Source organism: Stenella coeruleoalba (genome assembly GCF_951394435.1).
Source record: "Stenella coeruleoalba genome assembly, chromosome: 16".
Taxonomy (NCBI): Eukaryota; Metazoa; Chordata; class Mammalia; order Artiodactyla; family Delphinidae; genus Stenella; species Stenella coeruleoalba.
Genome location: NC_137162.1, coordinates 15,295,983 through 15,311,090, shown reverse-complemented (window position 1 = coordinate 15,311,090; position 15,108 = coordinate 15,295,983). Strand labels below are relative to the sequence as shown.

Below are 15,108 nucleotides of genomic sequence, written 5' to 3'. Positions count from 1 at the left end.
CTTTGTTTCATTCTCCAGGAGTTTCCTAAAGAAGGGTCCCTTAGGAGACAAAATTTATGAAGGTTTGTGTGTCTGAAAATGTCTTTATCCTCATACTTGAGGATACCATTGCATTTGCCTGTCTCCTTCTTCCCTCTCCTCCTGCCCCCCAATATGTGAGTCTTGTTAAACTCAGTGTTTTAGGCATCTGGAGGCTCAGTCTAGTTCTGGGAAATATTCTTATGTTGAATAAATTAATCTAGACAATTTTTTTCTGCTCCTACATAGGAGTTGTGCATTAATGTACTATCACATTAATAAATGTACTCATATGATAAATAATTTATAATCATACATAATCTTAACAAAGCTTCTAATTTTCTTAGTTTTTCCCTTCTCTATAAGTGGAGACACCTTCTTTTTCTTGTATTCTAATTTCTAGATGATTTCCTACACTTCACCTTCCAAACTTTCTATTGCATTTTAATTTTGGCTGTCCTATTTTTTATTTTTCTGTTTCCTGAGTGTCCTTTTATATTTTTAAAGAGTATCCAGTACTTGTTTCATGGTTGCAAAACCTTCCTTTATTACGTTGACTATGTTTTCTCTAATTTCCTTTTCTCTGTTTTGGTTTCTGTATTTTATGTCTAATGAACTTTTGCTGTCTATATTTAAGAGGGAGTCATGAAAAACATTATTGAGTGGGGCTTATTGACTAGAGGCTTCATTGTAGGGTGATCCATTTGGCTTCAGTCGTTGTAGGTTTGCCATTTGGTTGGGAGACCCTGAATGACAGTATCTTTTCTCTTGGACTATTCAATTTTTGCAGATAGGTATCAGGTTTCTGCCTGGGGTTATTCAGTTGGCTATAGTGTTCTGGGAACAGGTAGGCAAAGGAGGCAGCAAAATGATACCATTCAATATATAGATTTTCACTTAATCTCTCCATTTTCAGCTGTGTACCTCACTCCCTCCTTCTATAATCCCTGGTGCCCCAAGTCTAGAAACTCTCTGATTCAATTTCTCAAGAGATTTAACCTCCTGTCAGCGTTGGGTCTGGGTTAGTTTTAGCTGCTTAGGGTGAGGAAGGGTACTGTGGGTCCTTATATTGCCCTCATCCATTCCCCCCAGTTTTCATCCTAAAGCCCCATTTTTACCTTCCATGGTAACTCTTGCTTCTGAATCCTGAGGCTTTCCTGGGCTCTTCAGGAGAAACAGGCTTGTTCCTTATTATAATTCATCTTTGCAGGCATGTACCAGTTCCCCATTCACTTTCCTCCTTCCAATGAATCGACTCTTCCAAATACATTGATATCGTTCATCTGCTAGTTGGTTATGTTCTCATTTTCTTTGTCATTGTGAGTCTATACCTTTAAAAATTAAACAACATTTTCTGCCATGTTGGTAGAGTTCAGAGCAGAGGTAAATACACATACTTAGTCCACTATGCTTAATAGGAAGTCCTAGCCCATAATTTTATTGAATTAGGTTTCACAAAAGACAAATTTTTGCAATTGACTGCTGCAATCAACTTTTTTTGGTAGCAAGTCTGAATATTTAGGATAAAAAGTTTAGTTTTTAAATTTTATTTCCCAGTTAAAAAAAAATGTATTAGCCAGCATAGTAAATTTAGAATCTTTGGATTTATTCCCTTGGATTTACTTATGACAATATGTTTGAAATGTGTTAAGTTGAAAAATTGGCAGGATCAGACTGTACGTGTGTCTTTGCAAGTGTGACAGCAAGAGAAACTGATAGAATAAAAGAATGAATCCAAGCGAAAGCAGAGTGTTAGATTTTGGTGGTACGGGGAGGGGGGTTTCAGGTCAAAGTCATATCAACATTTTCAATATGATCAATAATGTTTTAATGAGTACCTAAAGGTGATTTTTTTTTTTTTTTTTTTTTTTTTTACTGTCTAATCTCACAGACCATTAATGCTCTATCAGTGTCTTAAAAATACTGCCCCAATTGCACTAAGGGTCCCTTTGAATGAATGCATTTCTGGCTCTTGGGGCCAGGCTATCTACAGCTCTCATTACCTTAGCTGCTTTCAGGAGCCTCCTATGAGGCAAATGATGAATAAAAACCAGAGTAGAGATCATTCTTCAGTCGAGCAACTGAGAAGGGGCTCCTTTGGTTCATTAGCCCAAATAGGATCTTTGACTTTGTGAATGGCGATCAACAGAGCAGTGGATCTATCATTTTTCTAGTTCTTAAAAAAAAAAAAAAATTTGCATTTCCTTCAATTTGGCAACGTGAAGTCTTAGATTTTTGCCTTTTATAGTACCATTGTTAGATGGTATGAATGGAAATGAAACACACTCACCCAAATATCTCAAGGTCCTGATATAAGGCTAATTGTTGAGAAAATATACTTATCTTTCCCCTTGGAGCAATTTTAATAGATAATTCCAATCTTAACAGTTTCATCCTACTTCAGTAAAACTGACTTTTTCCCTACCACCTCTTTGGAGTAAATTTTCACCTTTCTGCTGGATTTATGACTGCTATTACCAATACTATGAATTATTGTAGTGTCGTGTAGCACAGCTAGGATGCTGACTCTCCTTTGGAAAAAAGATAACATCATGTAGGAGTTTTACAATTTCTTGATCAGAGAAAATACTGAAACATCAGTCAAGAGTCTGGGCAAGCTTTATCACTATTTTGTGCAACCATTGTAAGTCATTTAAGTTTTCTGGGTCTACATCTGTAAAATATGTGCCACTCAGCTGTACAAGGAACTCCCAATCTAGTAAGCCTAATAAAAGATAAGCTTATCCAGGGGTAGAAATCATGTTTTATTCATCTTTGTTTTCTCCTGCTTAAATTCATAATAGTTACTCAGTAAATGCTGACTGAAAAACAGGATATAGGGCAAGTGCAAATCCTGTGAGATCCTTATGAGAATAATTTTATATAAATTTAATATATTCAGCTTGATTCTAAAGGCAACGTTGAGAGGAGGCCTGTGGGGCTGCATGTTCTTCAGTGTAACCTAAAGTACTGAGCTGATTATAGTGGTTAGAAGATTAAAAGATATATATTTTTAATGGGCAAACCCTTTGCTTAAATATAGCCTACCGTCAGTAATGTGGCTGAGCAGTGATCTCTCTTGTTAAAGTGGCTCCTGTGTATCGAGTTACCTTCACACTCAGTGATGGTTTTAAGAGTTTGGCCACCTTCCACATGTCTGAAAGCAACTCTACATTAGATGTGAGAAAGATGTGGCTGACTTTAAACTTTGTTTGGCGTGAGAAGAATGGAGAAGGCAACAGGGCTTGTTCATGCATGGTTAATACTAGAAAGAGTTCCGGATTTTACAGTCATGGAAATTAAAAGGTGTGATCCAGAACAATTTCCTCCTTTTAATTATCGTTCCAAAATGTTCTCCTCTCCTTCTCCCCCATCCCAAGCAGTCTCTAAGGGGCATACTGATATCGAAAAGATGTGAAAAGAAAGAGCTGTCCTTTTTAGGGTTGAGACTGACATTTCTGGTACTGATATTTTGGGGGAATTGTGATTTGTTTGTTCCATAAATGAAAATCATGATTTTCCTTTTTCTTTTTTACTTCCGAAGGAGCCACGTCTTTCTGGACCTTTTTTTCCTCCTTAAGTCATCGCCGAGGTGTTTGCAAACCAAGCCAACACTTAATTTTTTCCCCCAAACTAGAACAAAGCCAATAGAAACAGCCTAGTAAGTAGTGGAAAAAGCACAGACTTGTGTTTAACGCTCGGTTCATTGCTTTCTTCTAACCTGTCTGACAAATCTTTCAACCTTTTTGAGTCTTTCTGTCTTCATCTGCAAAATGGGGTTAATGGAGGATTTCATCTGCAAAGTGGGGATAACAGATTAAAAGAGATGACATGGGTACATTATGCCCCAAATATACATGAGTTGAATCTTAATAATAATATTATGACTGTGTGGTTACAACAAAAACTTTTTCTCCTTTTGCTATCAGAAATGCTTTTGGTAGATTTCAAATTCTTTTTCATACTGCCTGCTCTTCTTTGGTGGGGATCCAAAAATAAGGCTGTGACTCGAGTGTACGAGGCTGCAATTTGTGTTCGGCTTCCTTTCTCAAGGGTTCAAACAGCCTGTTTAGTGAAGGCACAAAAGTACAAAGCAAAAATTTCAGCATATGCCATCAAATCTTGGAAAGTCATCTAAAGGAGGAAAGCTTGCTACCGAGGAAGGAAAAACGGCTCTTTTCTGGGCATCATTTCTGCTCTTCTGAAAAAAGCCCCGATGTTGCAGTATTTTTCAAGGCAGAATATTGTCCCAGATGGAGGAGGAAACACTGACAAGCAGAAAAGGAGATACCTGGGGTTCCGAGGCAGCGTCGGAGAGGGGCGGCGCGCCCGGGGCTCAGAACCTCGCAGCTCTTTGTTGGGGGCGGGGAGTCACTGTTTCCGCGCAAGAAATGGCTCCCCCTGGGAGCGGCCCCTCTGCGGAACCGGCTCCGCGACCCCCGCAGGCCCTAGCCCCCGCCCCTCTCCGTTCTTGCGGACCCCACAAAGTGGTCGGAGTGCGGTGCCTTTAAGACTTTTGCCTGCTGCACATGCTCAGCTCTTTGTGTGTTGTTGGAGTTTTTCTCTTTTCAGAAAAAAAGAAATAGGCTGGAGGATGGGACGGAGGAAGCGGGGAGCGCTGGGGGAAAAGTGCTGCACTTTTGCAGCTGTAGACAGCGGACGGGAAGGGCTTATTTTCTGCTGAAGCTGCAAAGCCGGTCCCGATCTGATCTTTCGTCTGGGGGGGCTCAGGAGGCGCGCGGTGCGAGCGGGCCCGACGTCCCAGGCACGCCGAGGGGAAGGGTACGGCGGGCCCGCGTGCCACACCTGGCGGGCCGCTCTCCCCTCAGCCGGCGGGCCGGGTTGTGCGGACGCGCGGAGGAGTCCCTGGTCCCGGTAGGGGCGGGGCGAGACCACGCGCAGGGCCTGTGTGGGGAGGAGCGGAGACACGCGCGAGTGGGGGAGGCGGCGCAGCACCCCGCGGGCTCTAAAGGCAGCACCGGCATCTGGCTAACGTTACCGGAGAGAAAATGGCTTTTGGGGGGCCGCCGGCGGCCGGCCGGGGCGGGCGAGGCTGAACCCCGCTTCCCTAGTCCCCCCTCCCGCGTTGGGCGCGCCCACCTCGGGGCTCCCGTGGCCCCCGCCCTCCCGGGCGCGCCAGGCTGGGAGCTGAGGAGGTTGGCGCGAGCCGTGGGCGAGGCGGGGCTGCGCGCTGGGTCCCCCTCCCCCTCCCGCAGGTCCCCTCCGGAGCGCCCCGCGCAGCCTGCATCTCCTGCTCCCCGCCTCCGGCCCGGCCCGGGGCGCCGTGGCGGTGGGCTCGGCCTGCCGCGGACAAGGTCAGGAGACGGAGAGGCGATGCCCGAGTGCGACTGGAGGGAGCCGAGCGGAGGCGACAGCGTCTGGGATCTGTCCCTCCTGACCAGGGAGCGGGACTGGAGCAGGCGCCGGTGAGGAGGAGAAGCGGCGGCGGCAGCGGCGCGGTGTTCTCCTCTCCGGCTAGATTTCCCCTCCGAAGCATCCCTGTAGGCGCCCGAGAGCGCATCCCGGCCGGGCAGGGGCGCTGGGAAAGATGGAACCGGGGGGCCGGGCCCGCACTGGTCCCCCGCAGCCGGCGGCCCCGGGGCCGTGGAAAGCTCGGCCGGCGGGCGGCGGTGGCGGCGGCGCCTCCTTCTGGCTGCTGGACGGGAACAGCTGGCTGCTGTGCTATGGCTTCCTCTACCTGGCGCTCTACGCGCAGGTGTCCCAGTCCAAGCTCTGCGAGAGGACCGGCTCCTGCTTCTCGGGCCGCTGTGTCAACTCCACCTGCCTCTGCGACCCGGGCTGGGTGGGGGACCAGTGCCAGCACTGCCAGGGCAGGTTCAAGTAAGTGCCTTCGCCGGACCCCGAACCTCAGCCCTGCCCCGCATCCGTCGCGGCCTCCCCCCTTCTCTCGGCCCCGGGTCCCCCGACTGGGAGCGACCCGCAGCGCTGCGGGAGCGGGGCCCGCGCTGTCCCCCTCCAGCCCTCGCGCCTCGGGGACTTCGGGCCCTGCGTCTCGCACCGACCGCCGTGGATGCGAAGCCTTTCCCGATGGTCCACCTGTCCGCAGCGACTCTGGTCCCCTGATCGTCAAAATTTTCACATTCAGTTACGGTGCCAAACACCATTTTGTTAGGACACTATTTTTTAATCAAAAATTGTGCACGTAACTCGTGAAATACTTGCGCATTGTGAAGCATTCAAACAATACGGAAGTTTAAAGGTTAAAAGTTCTGGTCTACCAGTACCTCCCTTTTCCCCATCCTACTCCCCTCTCTAGAGGTAAGCACTGCTAACATGTTAGTGTATTTAGTAATAGTGATCATAAGTAGAGTTTATGATGGCCTTACTATGTGCCAAACACTGTTCTGAGCCCATTACGTGGGTTACCTCGTTTGTTTCTCACACCAACTCTGAGTTACTAGAATTACTATACCGGTTTTACAGAGGGAAATCGAGGCAATCCAAATCAGCCAGTCTAACTCTAGAACATTTACTTTAAGCCAATATACTATGTTGAATTTGCGAGGACAGTCTTGAATTGAGAAATACAAGAGTGACTTCGGGTTAGATAAGAGGATGAAATACCTGGACTTTTTAATGTGGTGGAGATAAAAGATTTTTCTAACTGGTTCTTTGACTATCAGCTGTTGTGTGGGAGCAGCACTTTCGTTTTTTTGAAGCTCAAGGCCCTAAGCAGCTTGCTTTACAACAGTAAAGATACTTTCCTCCATTGGTTGATGTTTGTTGCGTTGCTGTCTGATATGAAAAGAAATGGGTGAATGTGGGGGGAGCAGCAGATAAGATAGTTGAGGCCAATAGGGTGTCCATCTGACAACTTGCACATAACAGTCACTAAGTACCTCAGCTTCTTGGTTTTCTAGGTACTTCACATGAAGTTTGCTGGCTGGGTTAGTAGCTCTGAAATTGCACTACGTAGATTACTTGTTGTCAGGGTGATAGCAAAATCTAACTGAACTGTCTCTTGGGCTCTAAGGCAAAGATAGGAATATGGTTCACCTGCTAATAATGTATTATAGGAAAATTTCCTGGGAGTTTTAAACAGCATATTTTCCTCTTTTTGAAAAAAAACTTGCCAGTTAAGACAGTGCCCCTGAAAAATCATTGTAAAAATGTATTTTTAAAAATGGGACTTTCTAATTTAAGTAGATCTTACTGTTTAAATTAATTGACAGGAGATTTTTGGAAGTGAAATCTCAGAATGAAGTTTTATGAAATTCATCTGTAGCAATAAGTTAAAATGTTTCCTAGCTTCATAATTTCACAAAGTAGCCATAGTACTGTAGTTTTATATTTAAAAAAAATTTGGTGGAGGTACTAATTAAAAGTTTAAAAAAGTGTTTCAAGGTCTGCAAAGATATCTTATCGAACTGTGCTTGTGTTAGCAGTCTTTATAAATTAAATGTTTTTAAACTTTTGCTTTGATCATAACAGCCAGCCTCTTTACCTAGCAAGAGAGGATTTTGAACATATGAACTGATAGTCAACAATGAAAAAAGCCACATCCATTTTTTATATCCTTTGGTACATAAATAGGAAGATTGCCTGGTTCATGTGTAAGTTAGGGACATTGGCCTTTGGGTGGGTGGAATTGCTCCATTTCTCTAAAGAGGACAGAAATTGCTGCAGTCCTGAGAAGCTTCTGTCTACATTTTATAGTAGTGGAATTGCTAATCAGCCAGATCAGCAGCCTGTAACCTCACTAGCAGAGGTTGTCTCAGTTAGTAGGAAAGATCACAGATCAAGTTAAAATCAGCTTAAATAATATAGAGAGATGGTTGGTGTTTGTGAAAGATACATTAGTGAGTAAAAGAGGACTAGTTTTTTTTTTTTATATAGATATAGTTAAATAACAATAAACCCTGGACTAATCATTGAATATTCATTTCCTTGGAAGCTGTTTCCTATGATTCATTGTACCCTATTAGTAAGTACTTTTTCATTTCTCTGTGGAATACAAGCTATTAGTTAGAGTAAATATAACTGGTACAACTCTGTGTTTTGTTATGTATTCTCTTAGCGTCAAGAAAAAAGTGGTATTTAATGTTGAACGGAAGAATCAATTTAGAAGAAAAGATTTCTTCCTGGTAAAGTACATGCTAAGCTAAGAAAGGTTTATTTGAGGATGGTGGCTTGTTTTATCCAGCATTTGAAGTAATAGCACAGTGGGAAAGACTTTAACTGGAAATTCTCACTTCATTAATTATCTTGAAAATCTTTTACTTAACTGAAGGATAGCCACCTAACAAACAGACATCAAAAATGATCAATCTTGGTAAGCAGGTGTCAAAATTAATTGGCTGGTTCCATGGTAACATAGCTTTTTTCCTACTGTAGGGATTTCACTAGGGAATGAGTATCCTTCAAATGCTTCTTTAGAACAGAAGATTGATGGTTGGAGGGAGAAATGCAGAAGCAAATATGGTATCCAGAGTGGTACTTCAGTTCTCTTAGGATTGATTTCAGTCTTCTGTTTCCATTTGAAAAGAATAAAACTCTCAGAATTACAAGCCATTCCTCTCATAGGTAAAACAGAACAAACACTGATCATCAGCTAAAGCTGGACTAAAAGACTTAGGACTGAGAATCAGAGAGGACAGTGCCAATTTGAAATATAATAATCAAGGATATGATATATGCAAATTTGAATTACATTTACTTGGGTAGCTTAGTATCACATTGGAGTAGAAAATGTTTTACTATAACCTATTTGAATGAATAACATTCTCTATTAGAAGCCAGTTCTTTAGAATTATTTTTGTAGAGTAGTTGAGATTTATGTTTATATAAATTAATAATTTGAGTTCAAACTCAGACATTTTCTTGCTTATGTGACTTAGAAACCTAAGACTTCTAATTTCTCTTAGGTAAACAAAGTAGCTGATATTAACGTTCTGAGATTGGAAAATAACTCATTATATTGTGAATATTTTATAAATGTATATTTATTATTAAAACAGATTTATTGACTGTTTCTCTAAAATCATCTATTAAATCTTATTGTGTGTTTAATGTATATAGATATTTTCAAAATCTCTTAAGTCAGTCAAGTATGGTTAATGAATTTCACAGATTTATAATGGAAGTAGTCTATTTCTATTTTGACAGCAAAATGAAGATATAATATCAGGAGTGAGGTTGCTATTGTAAACAGAAAGTGGCAGGGTTAAATGTGTCAATATTTTCCCTAAGTTATTATTTTTTGCAGTACGCGGGCCTCTCACTGTTGTGGCCTCTCCCGTTGCGGAGCACAGGCTCCAGACGCGCAGGCTCAGCGGCCATGGGTCACGGGCCCAGCTGCTCCGCGGCATGTGGGATCTTCCCGGACCGGGGCACGAACCCGTGTCCCCTGCATTGGCAGGCGAACTCTCAACCACTGCGCCACCAGGGAAGCCCCCATTCCCTAAGTTATTATTAAAAATAAAACAACCCCAACATATGTGTGTATACACACACACACACACACACACACATACACATATGCACATATTTGGAATCCTTTTTAATAATAATAGGGAAGCTATCAGTAACTATAAAGTTAAATTGAATATTCCCTGTCCCCAGGTCTTCTTTATTTCAAACTAAGATTATAATATGTAATTTATATCCATGGGTTCTTTTTACATTATTAAACCATAAAATCACACAATAGATTTTAAAATAATTTAAATTGAGTGTTTCTAGGATCCTAAATTGATAAATTGCTTGTACTAGCATGGTTTTCAAGACCATGTGTCTACATAATTTGGTTCCTTTAGCAGATCAGACTCACCCTTCTTGTTTTCCTGCCTGGGTCTTTTAAAGTTCCTTGAAAGTGTCACATTCCTTTTGGACTCAGGGCATTTTACACATATGCATACATCTCTCTGAACCGTCTTTCCTATGTGGTCTTTGCTTGACTTATTACTAAGCATCCTTTGAATTTTAGCTTATACTAGTGTCTAAAGGAAGCTTTTCTGACTCCTCAGACTATGTGACCCCTCGTTATGTACTCTTATAGCACTATTTTTACTTTTTAGCACTTTCATAATGAATTATTACAATTGTAATTTTTTCTTAAAAATTATTTTTAAGAGCTTTATTGGGGTATAATTGACATGCAATAAACTGTACAATTTAAAAAGTTTGGACATATATATGCACCTCTTAAACTATCACCACAATCAAGATCACAAAAGTATCAATCAGGGCTTCCCTGGTGGCGCAGTGGTTGAGAGTCCGCCTGCCGATGCAGGGGACACGGGTTCGTGCCGCGGTCCGGGAAGATCCCACATGCCGCGGAGCGGCTGGGCCCGTGAGCCATGGCCGCTGAGCCTGCGCGTCAGGAGCCTGTGCTCTGCAACGGGAGAGGCCACAACAGTGAGAGGCCTGCGTAACGCAAAAAAAAAAAAAAAAAAAAAAGTATCAATCACACTCAAAAGTTTCATGTGCCCCTTTGTATTCCCTCCCTCTCCTTTCCGCTGCCTCTCCCTGTCCCCAGGCAACTAACTGAGCCGCTTTCCTTCAGTATAGATTTCTAACAAAATGACAAAACTCTTTTTCAAAGTAGTTGTATCTTTTACATTCCCACCTGCAGGGTATGAATGTTCCAGTTAATTTACACCCTCATCAACACTTGGTATGGTCAGTCTTAAATTTTAGCTGTTCTAATAGGTGTGTAGTGGTATCTCATTGTGATTTTATTTTGCATTTCCCTAATGACTAATGAGAGCATCTTATGTGCTTACTTGCCATCTGTAGATCTTCTTTGGTGAGGTATCTGTTCATATCTTTTGCACATTTTTAAAATTTTTTCTTATTATTGATTTTTATGAGTTCTTTATATATTCTGGATACTAGCTCCTTATCAGATATATCATTGGCAAATATTTTCTCCCATGTTGGGGCTTGTCTTTTCATTCTCTTAACGGTGATTTCAAAGAACAGAAGTTTAAAAAAAAAAAAAAGAACAGAAGCTTTAAATTTCAATTCCAGTTTATCATTTTTTTCCTTTTATGGATTGTGCTTTAGGCACAATATCTAAGAAGCCTTTGCCTAAACCAAAGATTTTCTTTGATTATTTTTTTTTCCTAGAAGTTTTGTAGTTTTAGATTTTACAATTAGGTTTATAGTCCATTTTGAGTTAATTCCACATCTAGTGAGAGGTATGGATCTCAATTTTTTTTTTTTTTGCATATAGATATCCAATTATTCTAGGACCATTTGTTGAAAAAAACTATCCTTTCTCTACTAAAGTGGTTTGGCATCTTTGTTGAAACCAGTTGTTCGTATATTTGTGTGTCTGTTTCTGGACTCTGTTCCACTGATCTATTTGTATGTCAAGATTATTATAGCTTTATAAGTCTTGAATTCAGGGAGTTTAAGTCCTTCAATTTTGTTCTTTTTCAGTTATTTTGGCTACTCTATGTCCTTGGCATTTCCACATGAATTTCAGAATCAGCTTGTCAGTTTCTACAAAAAAACCTTCTGGGATTTTATTTGGGACTGTATTGAATCTATACATCAGTCTGGGGGACAGTTGACACCTTATCGATATTGAGTTTTCTTACCTGTGAACATGGTATATCTCTCCATTTATTTAAGTCTTCTTTAATCTCTCAAAAATATTTAAAAGTTTTCAGTGAACAGGTCTTACAACTCTTCTGTCAGATTTTCCCCTAAGTATTTAATATATTTTGCTGCTATTGTAAATTATATATACGTGTGTGTGTGTGTGTGTGTGTGTGTAAAATATGAAAATACAACTGATTTTTGTATTTGGTCTTGTATCCTTCAATTTTGCTAACCTCATTTATTAGTTGTAGTAGTAGTAGTTTTTGTAGATTCCTTATGATTTTCTACATAGATGATTGTGTTGTCTGCAAGTAAAAATACTATAAGCCTTTTCTGTGCAATCTGGATGGCTTTCATTTCTTTTTCTTGCCTTATTTCACTGGCTAGAACCTCCATTACAGTGATGTATACAGGTGATAAGAGTGGTTGGCTGTGTCTTGTTTTTTGATTTAAAGGAAAAATATTCAATCTTTAACCATTAAGTATGATGTTATATGTAAGATTTATAAAACCTTTCTGATTTTCTGTTTCTGTCAGTTATTGAGAGGGGGTATTGAAATTTTCAATTATAATTTTGTAACTATCTATTTCTCTGCAGTCACATCTATTTTTGCTTCATGTATTTTGAAGCTCTGTTATTAGGTGCATGAAATTTTCTATTATATCCTATTGGTAAATTGATCCTTTTTTCATTATGGAATGACTAGTTCCTGAAAAGACTATCCTTTTTTCATTGATGTTTTTGCCCCTTTGTTGAAAATGAGGTGGATGTCTCTCTCTCTGTATCTATTTCTTGATTCTGTTCTGTTCTATTGATTCATGTATCTTTACTTTGGGAAATGCATTTCTTTTGACTACTGGATCTTTATAGTAAGTCTTTTTCCTTTTTAAATTTATTTTTGGCCATGTTGGGTCTTTGTTACTGCATGAGGGCTTTCTCTAGTTGTGTCGAGTGGTTGCCTCTTCATTGCGGTGTGCGGGCCTCTCATTGTGGTGGCTTCTCTTGTTGTGGGGCATGGACTCTAGGTGTGCAGGCTTCAGTAGTTGCAGCACATGAGCTCAGTAGTTGTGGCTCACGGGCTCTAGAGTGCAGGCTCAGTAGTTGTGGCACAGGGGGTTAGTTGCTTCGTGGCATGTGGGATCTTCCCGGACCAAGGCTCGAACCCGTGTCCCCTGCATTGGCAGGCAGGTTCTTAATCACTGTACCACCAGGAAAGTCCCTTTATAGTAAGACTTAAAATTAGATAGTGAGATTCCTCCAACTCTGCTTCTGTTTTTGAAAATTCATTTGGTTTTTCTAGTTCATTTGCTTTTCCACATAAATTTTAGAATCAGTTTGTCAATTTCTTAAAAAAAAAGCTGGGATTTTGATTGAGATTGTGTTGATTCAAGAGATCATTTTGGGAAGAATTGACATCTAGACAATATTGAACTTTCTTGTCCATCAACATGATATATTTCTTCATTTATTTAGGTTTTCATTGATTTCTTTTTTCAGATACAGATACTGCATACATTTTGTTAGATTTATACCTAAATAGTTTGTATTCTTTGATGCTATTGTAATTGATAGTTTCCTTTAATTTCAGTTTCTAATTGTTCTTTTTTATTATGTAGAAATGCAATTGATTTTTGTATATTGATCTTGTATCCTGCAATGTTGCTAAACTCAGTTTCAGTAGCTTTTTTTTTTTGTAGATTCTTTGGGGCTTTCTATACAGACGATCATAGCATCTGTTTTACTTCTTCCTTTCCCATTATATGCCCTTATTTTTTTTCTTGTTCTGTTGTACTCGCTAGGACTTCAACCTGATGTTGAATATGAGTACAAGAGTGGATATCCTTGCCTTGTTTCCAATCTTAGGTGGAAAACATTCAGTCTTTAAACATGAAGTATCATGTTAGTTGCATGTCAGGCTTTTTAAAAATAAATGCCCTTTATTAGGTTCAAGAAGTTCCCTACTATTCCTAATTTTGAGAGTTGAGATAACGGAAAAATGTATATTGGTCTCTGCCCCTGGTTCCTGGCACAGAGTTCCTAAAACCGTTATAATTTCCTAAGTGATAAGAACACTAGAAGCATCTCTTGTTCTAATGTTCATCTTTTACCTTTGTTCCTAACACAGGGCTGCTGAAACCCTTGTAATTTCCCTGGTGATAGTAGTAGCTCCTGGATGGCTTCTGGATGAGGGCTAGTTACCAGAAAGGCCAAGTCATGGTTTGAAGCTTGGAATCTTCAGCCCTGGGCCCCGTTCTGTTGAGAAGGGAGAATGGCTGAAAGTAGAGATATGCTGAATCATGCCTACATGATAAAGCCTCCATAAAATCCCCAAAGTTTGGGGTTCTGAGAGCTTCTAGTGAACACACGAAGGTGCTGGGAGAGTGATGCACCTTAACAGGGCAGGGAAACACTGAACCCCTTCGCCCATGTATTACCCTATGTAGCTCTTCTACCTGGCTGTTCCTGAATTATATCCTTTTATAATAAACTAGTGATCTAGTAAATAAAATGTTTGTCTGAGTTCTGTGAGCCTCTCTAGCAAATTAATTAAACCCAAGGAAGGGGTCCTTGGATCCCCTAGTCTATGGCCAGTTGGTCAGAAGCATAGGTGGTATCTGGGCTTGCAACTGGTTTCTGAAGTGGGGCAGGGTTCAGTGGGGGGGCAGTCTTGTGGGACTGAAACCTTAACCTGTGCGATCTGATGCTGTTTCCTGTTAGATAGTGTCAGAATTGAGTTGAATTCTTGGACACTCTGCTTGTTGCCTGTGAATTCCTTGGTGGTGGGGAAAAACCTCCATACATTTGGTGACCGGAAGCGAAGGTTGTGTGAATAGTAAAGGAGACTTATGGGGAAGAAGCACACAGTAGAGAAGAACTGGATTTTTTCCTACACAGGAGGAAAAAAAGCTGAGAATGTTTCCATTTACAGTTGTGTATGGATGTTGAATTTTGTCACATGTTCCTTCTATATCTATTGAGACAGTCGTTTGGTTTTTCTTCTTTTTGTTTGTTAATATTGGTGAATTAAATTGATTGATTTTCAAATGTTTAATCAGCCTTACATTCCTGGGGTAAACTCCACTTGGTCCCAATATATTATACTTCTTATATATTGCTGGATTTAATTTGCTAATATTTCGTTGAGGATTTTTGCTTCTGTGTTCATGAGAGATATTGTTCTGTAATTTTCTTTTCTTGAAATGTCTTTGGTTTCCTTATGGTGTAATGCTAACCTTATAAAATGGGTTAGGAAATGCTCCCTCTTCTTATGTTTTCTGGAAGGATTTATGTAGACTTGGTATTACTTTTTTCTTAAATGTTTGGTAAATGTTTTTCTTAAATGTTTGGTAAATGTTTTTCTTAAATGTTTGGTAAATGTTTGATGCCATTTGGGCCTGGAATTTCTTTGTGGAAGGCTTGCAGCTGTGAACTCAATTTTTTAAATAGATGCAGGGATATTCATTTTATCTATTTCTTGAGTGAGTTTTGGCAGATTGTATCTTACAGAGAATGGGTCC

The 15,108-nt window shown here is 40.6% G+C and overlaps 1 protein-coding gene across 8 annotated transcripts in view; it reads left to right on the top strand.

Annotated features, from left to right (window-relative positions):
• Positions 1–3,244: 3,244 nt before the first annotated feature.
• The window catches only part of ATRNL1 (attractin like 1), a 696,391-nt gene continuing 684,527 nt past the window's right edge, over positions 3,245–15,108 (top strand). For 7 of the 8 annotated variants that reach the window (XR_013824302.1, XR_013824303.1, XR_013824304.1 and 4 more), the window contains exon 1: positions 5,447–5,859. Coding sequence is in view for 3 of the 8 variants with exons in the window: in XM_079900307.1 (XP_079756433.1) it covers positions 5,567–5,859 (293 nt within the window). In the remaining 5 variants the exon portion in view is untranslated. Of the gene's footprint in view, positions 3,680–5,446; positions 5,860–15,108 lie in introns of those variants that run through there. The other variant, XR_013824301.1, reaches the window with a different exon arrangement.